General features: G+C 52.6%; 1 protein-coding gene and 3 pseudogenes across 1 annotated transcript; 2 read left to right on the top strand and 2 right to left on the bottom strand.

The window, feature by feature from the left end:
- Positions 1 to 3,127: 3,127 nt before the first annotated feature.
- LOC130603112 (feather beta keratin-like) lies at positions 3,128 to 4,020 on the bottom strand (annotated as a pseudogene).
- Positions 4,021 to 5,777: 1,757 nt separating this feature from the next.
- Positions 5,778 to 6,162, top strand: LOC130603145 (feather beta keratin-like). The gene has a single exon (XM_057416656.1). The coding sequence runs from the start codon at positions 5,785 to 5,787 to the stop codon at positions 6,160 to 6,162; it is 378 nt and encodes a 125-aa protein (XP_057272639.1). The 5' UTR covers positions 5,778 to 5,784.
- A 2,096-nt stretch (positions 6,163 to 8,258) lies between these two features.
- On the bottom strand, positions 8,259 to 9,606 carry LOC130603111 (feather beta keratin-like; annotated as a pseudogene).
- Positions 9,607 to 9,682: 76 nt separating this feature from the next.
- LOC130603110 (feather beta keratin-like) lies at positions 9,683 to 10,525 on the top strand (annotated as a pseudogene).
- The last annotated feature ends 2,523 nt before the right edge of the window (positions 10,526 to 13,048 follow it).

Below are 13,048 nucleotides of genomic sequence, written 5' to 3'. Positions count from 1 at the left end.
GGCTTGGCCGGTCTCTCGCACAGCACAGCCCACACCGGCCTCTGCTATTGTCTGTAGTGGGGCCTCCATTCCCATTTTTCTATTTTGACTCATTAAATTTCTTCTGCATCCCAACCCATGCCTTTGCCTCATCCTTTTCACTGGAGATAGTCCCCCAAATGCCATGTGTCTCAGGGGTGGTTCTGGGATGCGGTTTTGGAGATACTTGTGCTCTGACAGGTAACACAGGCTTGCTTCTGATATTTGTTACACATTGGGTGAACCTCTGCTTTCTAAACTTCTCGACCTATCTTAGTCTGGGCAGAATGACCAGATGCTCTTCAGTGAACATTGCTACTCCAGTAATGACTTTTGGTCTCCCACTAAAGCATTCTCTTCTCCACGCTCAGCAAAATCTGTACTGTCCTCCTATCATGGCCAGCCATGTTCACCAACCTCCACACCTTCCTAGCTACTCACTACCTCACTTCCTGCCCTGAGTCTGACAGTCACTTGGGCCTCTCCAGCTTGGGCCGCCGCTACTGCGGCAGGAGTTGTCTCCCCTGCTAAAGCTGCTGCCTGCACTGAGGTGTCCACTTGGGTCAACTTCTTTTCCCTGTTTTGACTCATTAAAGTTCTGCTGCATCCCAGCTTGCGCTTTTTGTCTCATCCTTTCCCTTGCAGATGCTCTCCCAAGATGGCCACGGAAGAGATGTTGCTCAGGGCTGGTCCTGGGAGGGTGTTGTTGAGGATAGTTTTGCAGTGACTGTCAGAGCAGGCTGGCAGTGAGTATGTCATCCATCAGATGACCCTCTACTTTCTTAAAAAAGTCTGCCTTTTGGGGCTGGGATACAATTACCCCACATTGGTCAGAACCTTCAATCCACTCAGCTGTGCACACATTTCCTGTTCTTCAGTAACTTCAACATTTTCAGGTAGGTATTGTGGAGTGAATGTGGTACTGACAAGACACAGCAGTTGTTTCCCAGGCGAGGCCAGGAGAAACTTGTCCTTACCACAGCTTTCTCAAAGAGAAAGAAATGTTTCAGTGAGGGACCCTATTGTAGAGTCATATAATTATAGAACCATAGAATGATTTTGGTTGGAAGAGACCTTTAAAGATCATAGACATCAAACTCCATACTATGGGCAGGTACATCTGTCACTGCACCATGTTACTCAAAGTTCTGTCAAACCTGATGTTCAACACTTCAGTGATGGAGCATCCCATCTTTCTCCAGGCAACCTTTTCCAGTGTCTCACCTTCATCAACATAATAAATTTCTTCCTTATGTCTAACCTTCACGACCCCTATTTCAGTTTAAAAGTGTTTCTCCTTGTCCTGTTAGGACAGTCAGAACTCTACTTTGGACTTCTAAGTTCCCTCTATATGTTGAAAGGCTGCAATAACATCTCCACATGGACTTCTCCACGATGAAAACACCCAACTCCCTCAGTCTTTCCTCATCTGAAGGAGCTGAAGGCATCTGATAAATTTTGTAGCTCTTCTCTGGACCTACTCTAACAGGTCTATGTCTTGTCTCTACTGGGGACACCGACTGGCCTCAGTGTTCCTCTAATGAGTGAGAACTAGAAGCAGAGAATCACTCCCCCAGTGTGCTGGCCATGCTTCTTTTGATGCAGCCCAGGATGTGCTTGGCTTTCTGAGCTGCCAGCACATACTGCTGGCTTCTGCCTTGTTTATCAACCTCCAGTGTCCTTTAGTCCTCAAGCTTTCATCTTCCAGTCTGTATTAGTATTGCCCAAGTGCAGGTGCAGGGCCTTGCCCTTGATCTTGTTGAATATCCTGAGTTTCACATGAGATCATTCCTCAAGCTTGTCGGGGTTCCTCTGAACACCATTCCTCCTTTATGCATGTCAGTTGCCCCTCAGCTTGGTGTCCTGGAGCAGCTCTCTGAGGGTGCACTCAACACCACTACCTGTGTCACTGACGAAGAGATGAAATAGTATTGCTCTCAGTACGGACCGCTGAAGGAAACCTCTTGTCACTTGTTTCCACTTGGACCTTGAGCTATTCACAGTAACTCTTTGCAGCCAAAGTGCCCTCAGAACAATTTCACTTGCAGCAGGCAGTAATTCTTAGACTCACATCCAAACAAAAATATCTTATGTCAGAGGTTGTGTTGTGATCATTTTAGTGCTGAGCTTCAAACGTGTGGTTAAAACATTGCAGATAACAAGCCTAAGCTTTGGATATTGGTGCATGGTGGGTGGAAGTGGTGTGCAAATAGCTGGATGGGACACTGCTGGGAGACCTGACTTGAACTGACCAAAGGACTATGCCATGCTGTATAACATCATGCTCAGCAATAAATTTGTGGGCAGTCTTTCCAAAGAGGTCATTCTTTGGAGCATGCCTGGGCATCCTCTGCTGGTGCAAGGTGCTGGGCGCTGCCTTTGTGACACTTGGGTTTTCTCGTTTTTCCCCTTCCTCTCATAGACTGCCACACAGGCTCACAGGCAGAGAATATCCCATTTGCCCTGCTCCTTCCTTGTTATGCCCTAGGCTTCCTGGGAATGTTTCTGGAGAGCGGGAGCCAGGAAGAGACTCAGGGCAGGAAGTGAGGTAGTGAGTAGCTAGGAAGGTGTGGAGGTTGGTGAACATGGCTGGCCATGATAGGAGGACAGTACAGATTTTGCTGAGCGTGGAGAAGAGAATGCTTTAGTGGGAGACCAAAAGTCATTACTGGAGTAGCAATGTTCACTGAAGAGCATCTGGTCATTCTGCCCAGACTAAGATAGGTCGAGAAGTTTAGAAAGCAGAGGTTCACCCAATGTGTAACAAATATCAGAAGCAAGCCTGTGTTAGAGCACAAGTATCTCCAAAACCCCATCCCAGAACCACCCCTGAGACACATGGCATTTGAGGGAGTATCTCCAGTGAAAAGGATGAGGCAAAGGCATGGGTTGGGATGCAGAAGAAATTTAATGAGTCAAAATAGAAAAATGGGAATGGAGGCCCCACTACAGACAATAGCAGAGGCCGGTGTGGGCTGTGCTGTGCGAGAGACCGGCCAAGCCCTGTCCTTTTTCAAGAGGTGCTGGGGTTGCTCAGCTGCTCTGGAAGCAGCAACCAAAGGCTCCTTCCCCAGTGCGATGCCATCTTCCAGGTTCCTGAGCCCTTCCCCAGGGCCATCGCCAGCAGCTTTAGCAGGGGAAGGACCTCCTGCCGCAGTAGCGGCCGCCCAAGCCGGAGAGGCCCAAGCCGGAGAGGCCAAAGCCCCCGGAGTTGATGGGCACTCCCTCGGAGCTGAGGATGCTGCCAACGGCAGCGGAGGTGGAGGAGCCCACGGCGGTGTTCTGTGGGAAGGAGCTGAGGATGGGGCCGGGCAGGGTCACCACCACTGGCGAGGGCTGGATGAAGACATTGGAGTCCTGGCACTGCCTGACACAGGGCTCATTGCAGCTGTTGGCCAGCGGGGTCGGGCCGCAGGGCTGGCAGGGCACGCACGGGCTGTAGCAGGACATGTCTGGATGAGAGAGCTTCACCTGGGAAATAGAGCAGGGACAAGTAGAGCAGGGCCATGGGTCAGGAGCAGCCTTTCACCACACCAGGAAGAATGAAAGGCATGCTCGGTAGACAAGAGCTGGAGACTGTACAGAGATCCATTTAAGCTTCTTCCTTCAGCCCAAAAGATCCCTGCCAAGATAGACCAAGCCCAGAGAGTCCCCAGAGCCAGAAACCATAAGCCAAGATCCAGCCATGGAACACACTTGCTGCCCCATTCCCCATGTCAAGAAAATCCAAGACCAATTGGGGCTCATAGGAGCAGGAATGAGCTGAGAAATCTCAAAGGAGGAATGCAAGAAGGAGAAGGAGAAATGGTTTCATACTCACCTTGTTCTCAAGGAGATGGAAGCGAGAGCAGTGGATGAGAGAGTGAGGAGAAGTTCCTGCTTTTATACTGCTCCTGCACAGCCCCGGCCCACAGTCACTGCACAAAGGCACTAATTTTCCAGCAGATTCACCTCCAAAGCAAAACACCCATCTGATGGCACAGATTGGGGTTTGGTTTCCATCAATGCTGCCATTTCATTTCCTCATTCCTGATGTGCTTAACCTGCCATGCAGCTCCTTTCATGTCACAGGATGAGAAGCCCAAGGCTGTCCCAGGTAGAATCATGCCAGTGGGGCAGAAGAGGAGGCCCAAGTATTCAAGGAGCCCCATACAGGCACTTGGAATGTTGGCTTGGGGCAGTGAAGCATGGCTGCTGGCAACTTCCTTTGCAGGAAGAAGCTCAGCTCTTCCCCACACTGCACATGTCAGCAGAATACCCAAAGGCTTCTCTTCCTGAGGATGCGCTCCACAACATAACATGGAGGGAAAGAAAGGGTTGCAGAAAACATCTCCCCTTTGGGACTCATCCCTCAATCTGGGGCGATACGTCTGCTCCGGCCATTAGGGCTCTGTCCTTCCTCCTATCCCACGCCCCAAAGGCCTCCTCAGGGTGGAACACAACCCAGCACCACTGGGGAGGCAAGAAAATCTCTTCCAACTGCCCAAGCAATGAGGGCTGCAGAATCCCCCAGTGCCACATGCCTGGGGATGCTCAAGGAGGAGGAGTGCTCAGAACACCTCTGAGTATGAAACCAGCTCTCAAAGCACATCAAGGAGCGATGCGCTTCCCTGCCCTGCAGCCCTGGAGGCAGCTGGGACGCATTCCAGGAGGGCAGGAGAATGCCTTCCATCGGCAAGGTTCCTGGGATAGACTCTCCCTACCCGTGGCGAGTCACACTCTAATTCTGGCCTGGCGTGTGTCAGCCTTTGGTGTGAGGACAAGCCAGGAGTGCAGCCCATGTCCACACAGGGCTCAATTCCCCTGCGGCCAGGGCAGTTCCATCCCTGCCCTGTGAAAATGAGCTCTGAGCACAGGGCATCACCCAAGTCCAGGGCTCCAGGATGACCTCATGGCCATCGCCCTCAGCAGGACTTTCCTGCTACAGCTCCCATAGCTCAGGGGCTGCAGGAGCTTTGGAAACTTGGCCAGACCCCTGTGTCTCTGGCTGGCCAGGGTGCAAAGCCCCAGCCAATTTGCAGGGAGGAGTGTGCGAAAAGCAAGACCTTGTCCTGAGCCCCAACACACCCCACAGGTAATGAGGAAGAACCCAAATCCATGGGGATCCCCTTGGGAATTGTCTTCTGCCCGTAGTGATGTGTTCCTGCACAGGAAATTCTTAGGCTTCTCATCCTGGTACTTGAAAGTATCTTCCATAAGCTGGTGGGTGTCTCGCAAATGAGGACATGTATTGTTGATGGAAACCAAACCTCAACAGGTGCCATTAGGTGGGCGTTTTGCTTTGGAGGTGAATCTGCTGGAAAATTACTGCCCGTGTGCAGTGACTGTGGGCCTGGGGCGGCACAGGAGCAGTATAAAAGGGGAAATTCTCCACGCTCTCTCATCCACTGCTCTCGCTTCCATCTCCTTGAGGACAAGGTGAGTGTGAAGCTCTTTCTCATCCTTCTCCTCCACTGACATTTCTGAGGACATACCTGCCTCTTTGTCTTGTGCTGGGGCTTGGAACTTCTTCCTACAGTGAAGGGAAGAGGGCGGAAAGTGTGACATGGACCTGGACTTGTCTATGACATGGACAGGGCTTGGGGCTTGCATTTGGTGTCCCCAGGGCTACAGAGTTCCTGTGGACCTTCCTGGGCTTAGTCAATATAGGCAGGGGTCTTCTCAGAGAAAGGAAAAGTCCAAGCGCCTCTCTGCACGGCCTCCAGCTCTTGTCTATGGAGCATGCCTTTCATCCTTGCTCGTGGAGTGAGAGTCTGCTCCTAACCCATGTCCCTGCTCTGCTTGCCCCTGCCCTGTCGACAGGTGAAGCTCTCGCATCCAGACATGTCCTGCTACAGCCCGTGCGTGCCCTGCCAGCCCTGCGGCCCGACCCCGCTGGCCAACAGCTGCAATGAGCCCTGTGTCAGGCAGTGCCAGGACTCCAATGTCTTCATCCAGCCCTCGCCAGTGGTGGTGACCCTGCCCGGCCCCATCCTCAGCTCCTTCCCGCAGAACACCGCCGTGGGCTCCTCCACCTCCGCTGCGGTTGGCAGCATCCTCAGCTCCGAGGGAGTGCCCATCAACTCCGGGGGCTTTGGCCTCTCCAGCTTGGGCCTCTCCGGCTTGGGCGGCCGCTACGGTGGCAGTAGGTGCCTCCCCTGCTAAAGCTGCTGGCGACGGCCCTGGGGAAGGGCCCAGGGACACAGAAGATGGCACTCCACTGGCGGTCACAGACTCCTTTCTGACCGTGATGCTCCGTGCTCTGTGACCTCTACTCTGATTGACCTCGCTCCCCTATTTTGCCTCATTAAATCTCTGTAGCAGCCCAGTCCATGCCTTTGTCTTGTCCTTTCCCCTGCAGATGCTCTCCCAAGATGCCCAGGGAGAGAGATGTTGCACAAAGGGTTCTGGGACTGGGTGTTGGGTATTATTGCGCAGTTATTGTCAACATGGGTTTGCACTGAGTTTTCTCAGTCATGAATTCTGTGACTCTCTTGTTTCTGAACTTCTCTGCCAATGTGGTGTATAGCAGGACTGAATGACTGAATGACCCAGTCACTACCATCAGCTGGGTGCATACACCTCTTCCTTTTCCTTGGGAAGCTCAGCGTTGTGAAGAAGGCAGTCAGGAGAAGAAAGGATGAACGTTTATTGACAGGGCAGCATCAACACCTTCCCCAGAAAGCACAGGAGAACTTGCCCTTTCGCAGCATTGAGATTTTGAGTTGCAGGGCGGGAGAACACCAGCCAGAAAATCAAACCGTAACAACAGTAAAGGAACATACTGCCACAGCGTCCGTGGGAAACCACTGACTCTACAGCTGGGCTCCACAGGTCTTGTGGGCTCTGATCCGGTGCAGAGATGTTGTGGCAATCTGCTTTTTCTTTACGCAGAGGATTCAGGAGAGTTCCTGCACACTGCCTGTCTCCTTGGCCAAGCAGCTGAGTCCTTCCTCCTCATTGCCAGCCCTATCCCTGCCAGAGGGCAGAGGCACAAAGGCCATCCTGGCATGATGGGATCACAGCGTACTCAAGTTAGAAAGTACCTCCAGAGGTCATAGGGCCCAACCCCTTGCTCCAAGATCAATCAGACATGAGCATCCAAGCCCTGTTACTGCACTACCTCCCCAGGCAACCTTTTCCACTCCTTGACTCTCTTCCTGGTGAAAACCAGTTGCTGCCGATCGAGTCCAAACCTCTCATCTCTCACAGTGAGCCCGATGTCTCCAGTTCTCCAACCACACTCTGCCACAGTGAGCACTGTTGAGCCTGGATCTGTGCTCTGGGGGACCTCACCATGGCTACACCTAAGCTGCTCTTAGGTCTCCCACCAAAGCCTTCTCCTCACAATCTGCAAAGCCCACGCCCTCAGCCACTCCTCCTAAACACGTGCTCCAGGTCCTTACCAACTTGGACACCCTCTGCTGAACTCATGCCATTTGGTCAAGGTCTTTCTCCCATTAGATCTTTCTTGTGTTAGAGCAGTGTTTTAGAGCCCAGCTGGTGAGTGCTGAGCAGAGTGGGATGAGTCCTATTGGTATTGGCCATGATGCCGATGACAGTCCTTTTTGTGCAGAAACAGTTTTGATGGTGCTACCAGAAAAACTGGCCCTGCCTTAGGCTGCTGCTTGTCAGGGTGGAAGCATGTGCGGACAGCTAGGGCTGGTTGCGGCCATGCAGGGATCTGGGTGGACATGTGGGATCTTACCCAGTTCTCTCCTGCAGCAGTTCAGCTGCTCCCCTTTCTCAGTCAAAAGCCTCTGCAGCCTTTGCCTCTGGTCACCGCACTGCTGGTGAGAGCTCCTGGACAGACCCTTGAGACACTAGGCCTGCACACGCTGCCTCTTCCCCACATGCTCCCGCTCTCCAGAAACATCCCCAGGAAACGCTGGGCACAGGCAGGGAAGGAGCAGGGCAAGGAGGATGTTCTCTGCCTGTGGGCCGGAGTGACAGTCTATGAGCGGAAGGGGAAAAAAGAGAAAACTCAAGTGGTGCAAAGCAACACCGGGCACCTCACACGAGCACAGGATGCGCAGCCATGCTCCAAAGAACGGACACTTTGGAAAGACTGCCCTGAGTCTTTCCATTCACAACAATTGTGTTAACAACCACTACACACTCATCCCAAAAACCCCATCCCAGAATCACGCAGAGAAACAACTCTATCCTTGGGCACCTTGGGAGAGCATCTGCAGGGGAAATGATGAGAGAGAGGCATGGGTTGGGATGCAGCAGAACTTTAATGAGTCAAAACAGGGAAACAAGGACACAGTGAGTGGAGCTCCTGGTGCAGGGAGCCCCAAAGGCAGAAAGCAGTCGGCATCCCCAGTGCGATGCCAACTTCTGGGTCCCTGGGCCCTTCCCCAGGGCCATCGCCAGCAGCTTTAGCAGGGGAAGGACCTCCTGCCGCAGTAGCGGCCGCCCAAGCCGGAGAGGCCCAAGCCGGAGAGGCCAAAGCCCCCGGAGTTGATGGGCACTCCCTCGGAGCTGAGGATGCTGCCAACGGCAGCGGAGGTGGAGGAGCCCACGGCGGTGTTCTGTGGGAAGGAGCTGAGGATGGGGCCGGGCAGGGTCACCACCACGGGGGAGGGCTGGATGACGACATTGGAGTCCTGGCACTGCCTGACACAGGGCTCATTGCAGCTGTTGGCCAGCGGGGTCGGGCCGCAGGGCTGGCAGGGCACGCACGGGTTGTAGCAGGACATGTCTGGATGGCAGAGCTTCACCTGGAGATAGGGCAGGGGAAAGCAGAGCAGGGACTTGGGTTAGGAGCAGCCTGAAGCCCACCACAAAGCAGTCAAGCAATAAGATGGAGTCATGAGCTAGTGGCTGCGTAAGGAGTCCCACTGCCTTCAGCTTCCCTTCAGTGCAAAAGAGCCCTGCCAAGAGCAACCAAAGCCAGAAGGTCACCACCCAGACCATTGCTCAGCCAAGACCCAGCCTAACTCCATGCCAAAACTACTACCATTTTTCCTGTCCTGTGACAAGCTGCTTCAACTCCAGTGTAGGATGAAGGAGCAGGTTTATGCTGAGGAATCTCAAAGGAGGATGAGGAGAAACAGGAAGACAATGCGAATGAGAAAGAGTTTCATACTCACCTTGTTCTCAAGGAGATGGTGGCGAGAGCAGTGGATGAGAGAGTGAGGAGAAGTTCCCCCTTTTATACTGCTCCTGCACCGCCCCTGACCCACAGTCACTGCACACGGGCAGTAATTTTCCAGCAGACTCACCTCCAAAGCAAAACACTCACCTAATGGCACAGGACGGGGGTTGTTTTCCATCTGATTTCCTCATTTCTGATGTGTTTCTCTGCCACGCCTGTGCTACTGATGTGCCTGCAGATGGTCTTGCTTGGGACCCCAGATATTGTCACAAGGGGGCAAAGCGGCCAAACAAGTGGACACAGGCAGGAGAGGACTGCATTGGCGGCACAGCACGTTCCTCTCCAGAGGGTTGAAAACAGCCTCATCAGATCTCTCCAGACGCATGCCTCTTACCTCCACAAACACCTCCACCACTTGGAGTATATCTTCTGCTGCTATTGATGTGCTCCTGACAGGAAATATTTGGGCCTCTCATCTTGATACTTGAAAGGATCTTCTGTGACATAATGGTCATTTCAGAAATGAGGAATTGAAATGGGTGCGTTGATGGAAACCAAACCCCAACCTGTGCCATTAGGCGTATGTTTTGCTTTGGAGGTGAGTCTGCTGGAAAATTAGTGCCTGTGTGCAGTGACTGTGGGCCTGGGGCGGTGCAGGAGCAGTATAAAAGCAGGAACTTCTCCTCACTCTCTCATCCACTGCCCTTGCCTTCATCTCCTTGAAAACAAGGTGAGTCTGAAGCCTTTTCTTTTCTTCTGCCTCCTTTTCCTCTTCAGCTTCTCTCAGCATACGCTTGCCTTTTGTCCTATGCTGGGTCAAGGGGCTGCTACTAATGAGAGAGGGAAGGGAGCAGAAGGTGTATCATGCAGATGGGCTGGGGCTGGCTGAAGTGAGCGATGGCTACACTGGAAGCTCCCTGTACTTCACTGTTCTTGATGGAGCATGTTTTATCTGAGGGGAAGCTGAATTCCGTGGATCTCCCTACAACATCTCCAGCTCTTGTTTCAACCTTGGCTTGTCTTGGGGTGAGAGTCTGCTTATAACCCATGTCACTGCTCTTCTTGCCCCTGCCCTGTCTACAGGTGAAGCTCTGCCATCCAGACATGTCCTGCTACAGCCCATGCGTGCCCTGCCAGCCCTGCGGCCCGACCCCGCTGGCCAACAGCTGCAATGAGCCCTGTGTCAGGCAGTGCCAGGACTCCAATGTCGTCATCCAGCCCTCCCCCGTGGTGGTGACCCTGCCCGGCCCCATCCTCAGCTCCTTCCCACAGAACACCGCCGTGGGCTCCTCCACCTCCGCTGCCGTTGGCAGCATCCTCAGCTCCGAGGGAGTGCCCATCAACTCCGGGGGTTTTGGCATCTCCGGCTTGGGCCTCTCCGGCTTGGGCGGCCGCTACTGTGGCAGGAGGTCCTTCCCCTGCTAAAGCTGCTGGCGATGGCCCTGGGGAAGGGCCCAGGGACACAGAAGATGGCACCTGCCAACTTGGTGCTCCCTGCACCAAGATCTCCACTCACTGTGTCCTTGTTTCCCTGTTTTGACTCATTAAAGTTCTGCTGCATCCCAACCCATGTCTCTCTCTCATCCTTTTTCATACAGATGCTCTCCCAAAATGCTCAGGGAGAGAACTGATGCTCAGGGATGGTTTTGGGAGGGGATAATTCTGTAGTGATTTGTAATAGCATTGTGCAGGATTTACCTGGATGGAGTTGGCCCCCTATTAGCCCTCCCACTGGTTCTTTGTAGCTGTACCTGGAATGGTGCTGGTAACACATAAATGTTTTGGGTTTTGCTGGGCAGAGCTTGCACAGCACCAATGCTGTCTCTCTGACTGCGTCTCCAAAATGATTGTAGGCGGGGGTGGGCAAGAGGTTGGGAGGGGACAAAGGAAGGACTGATGTGCCAGACTGATCAAAGGCATTTTCCATACCATATGACATCATGGTGAGCAATAAATGGTAAGAGGAAGGAGGAGGTTTGGGCATTGGGTCATTCACAGAATGATTGAGGCTGGAAAGAACCACCAGAGGTCATCTGGTCCAATCTCCTTCTCTCTAACCAAGCCTCCTAAACCAAGGGAAAGACTTCCTTTGTCCAGACCTTCTCTCTGGTCTTCTGGCTCAGGGATTCCTGCGGGTTCGCTTTGACGTTGAAGACTGAAGAAAAGGCAGCATTCAGTATCTCTGCCTTCTTTGTGTCTTCTGTCATCAGGGTCCCTGCTCCAGTCTGGAGTGTTCCCACATTTTCCTCTTATTATTGATCTGTTTGAAGAAGCCCTTCCTGTTGTTCTTAATATCCCCTGCTAGATAGAATACCAAATGGGCCTTGGCTTTCCCCATCGCATTTCTGGGTACTCTGACAACATCCAAAGTGGCCTGTCCCTGCTTCCTCCTCCTCTGTATCTCCCGCTTGGGCTTCACTTCCTTATTAAGGTTTTTGTCTTCTGAATCAATCAGTAATTGCCCTGGCACTGATGCTCCAACTGTGCTATTGAGCTGTCTAGTGGAGAATATGAGGGAATACAGCTCCCCATCCAAAACTGATGTGGCTCATTCTGTTGTGCAGGTTCCCAAGGTCCTTGTTCACTCTTCTGTGAGGTTTTTACAAATACTAATGAACTCTTGGCTTAATGTGGGTTTGTGGAAACTGCTGTCATGCTGGCTTAAGAGGTGACAACTTCTGGGTGCGGTGACAGAGAAATGTGCCTTGAGGGGACCAGTCCCTGGGTGGCTGTTGCTTGAAAATCAGCTGCTTTTAGCACTGTATTGGCCTTGCTTGTACTTGACCTCTGTTTAATGAGCCACAACATCAGAGGGCCATGATTAAAACAGGGACCTGAATGACCACTGAAGATGTCAAGATTGAGCAGGGACCCAAACTATATAGAATTATAGAATAGTTAGGGATGGAAAGGACCTTAAGATTATTCAGTTCCAAACCCCCATGCCATGGGCAGGGACACCTCACGCTAAACCATACCACCCAAGGCTTTGTCCAACCTGGCCTTGAACACTGCCACGGATGGAGCATTCACAACCTCCCTGGGCAACCAATTCCAGTGCCTCACCACCCTAACAGGAAAGGATTTCTTCCTTATATCCAATCTAAACTTCCCCTGTTTCAGTTTTAACTTGTTAACCCTTGTCCTACAGTCCCTAAGGAAGAGTCCCTCCCCAGCATCCCTATAGGCCCCCTTCAGATACTGGAAGCTGCTCTGAGGTCTCCACGCAGCCTTCTCTTCTCCAGGCTGAACAGCCCCAACTTCCTCAGCCTGTCTTCATACAGGAGCTGCTCCAACCCCTGAGCATCCTCGTGGCCTTCTCTGGACTTGTTCCAACAGTTCCATGCCCTTTTTCTGCTGAGGACACCAGAACTGCACACAATGCTCCAGGTGAGGTCTCACAAGAGCAGAGTAGAGGGGCAGGATCACCTCCTTTGACCTGCTGGTCACGCTGCTTTTGATGCAGCCCACGATACGGTTGCTTTCTGGACTGCAAGCACACACTGAAGCCGGCTCATGTTCATTTTCTCATCAACCAACACCCCCAAGTCCTCCTCCTTGGGCTGCTCTGAATCTCTTCTTTGCCCAACCTGTAGCTGTGCCTGGGATTGCTCCCACCCAGGTGTAGGACCTTGCACTTGGCATGCTTAAACCTCATGAGGTTGGCATCAGCCCACCTCACAAGTGTGTCGAGGTCCCTCTGGATGGCATTCCTTCCCTCCAGGGTATCAACTGAACTGCACAGCTTGGTGTTATCGGCAAACTTCCTGAGGGCGCGCTCAATCCCACTGTCCATGTCACCAACAAAGATGTTGAACAAGACTGGTCCCAACCCCTATCCCTGAGGGACACCACTTGTTACTGGTCTCCAGACAGAGATATGGTAGCTGAGGCAGAGACCCAAACCACAGGTGAGGACAGCATGGCTGGGACAGGAACCCAAACACT

Source organism: Pezoporus wallicus, unplaced genomic scaffold (assembly GCF_028554395.1).
Source record: "Pezoporus wallicus isolate ANWC-B61680 ecotype Strahan unplaced genomic scaffold, APGP_CSIRO_Pwel_v1 scaffold_7850, whole genome shotgun sequence".
Lineage (NCBI taxonomy): Eukaryota > Metazoa > Chordata > Aves > Psittaciformes > Psittacidae > Pezoporus > Pezoporus wallicus.
The sequence above is the reverse complement of the archived record's forward strand: the minus strand, read 5'-3'. Positions and strand labels throughout refer to the sequence as shown.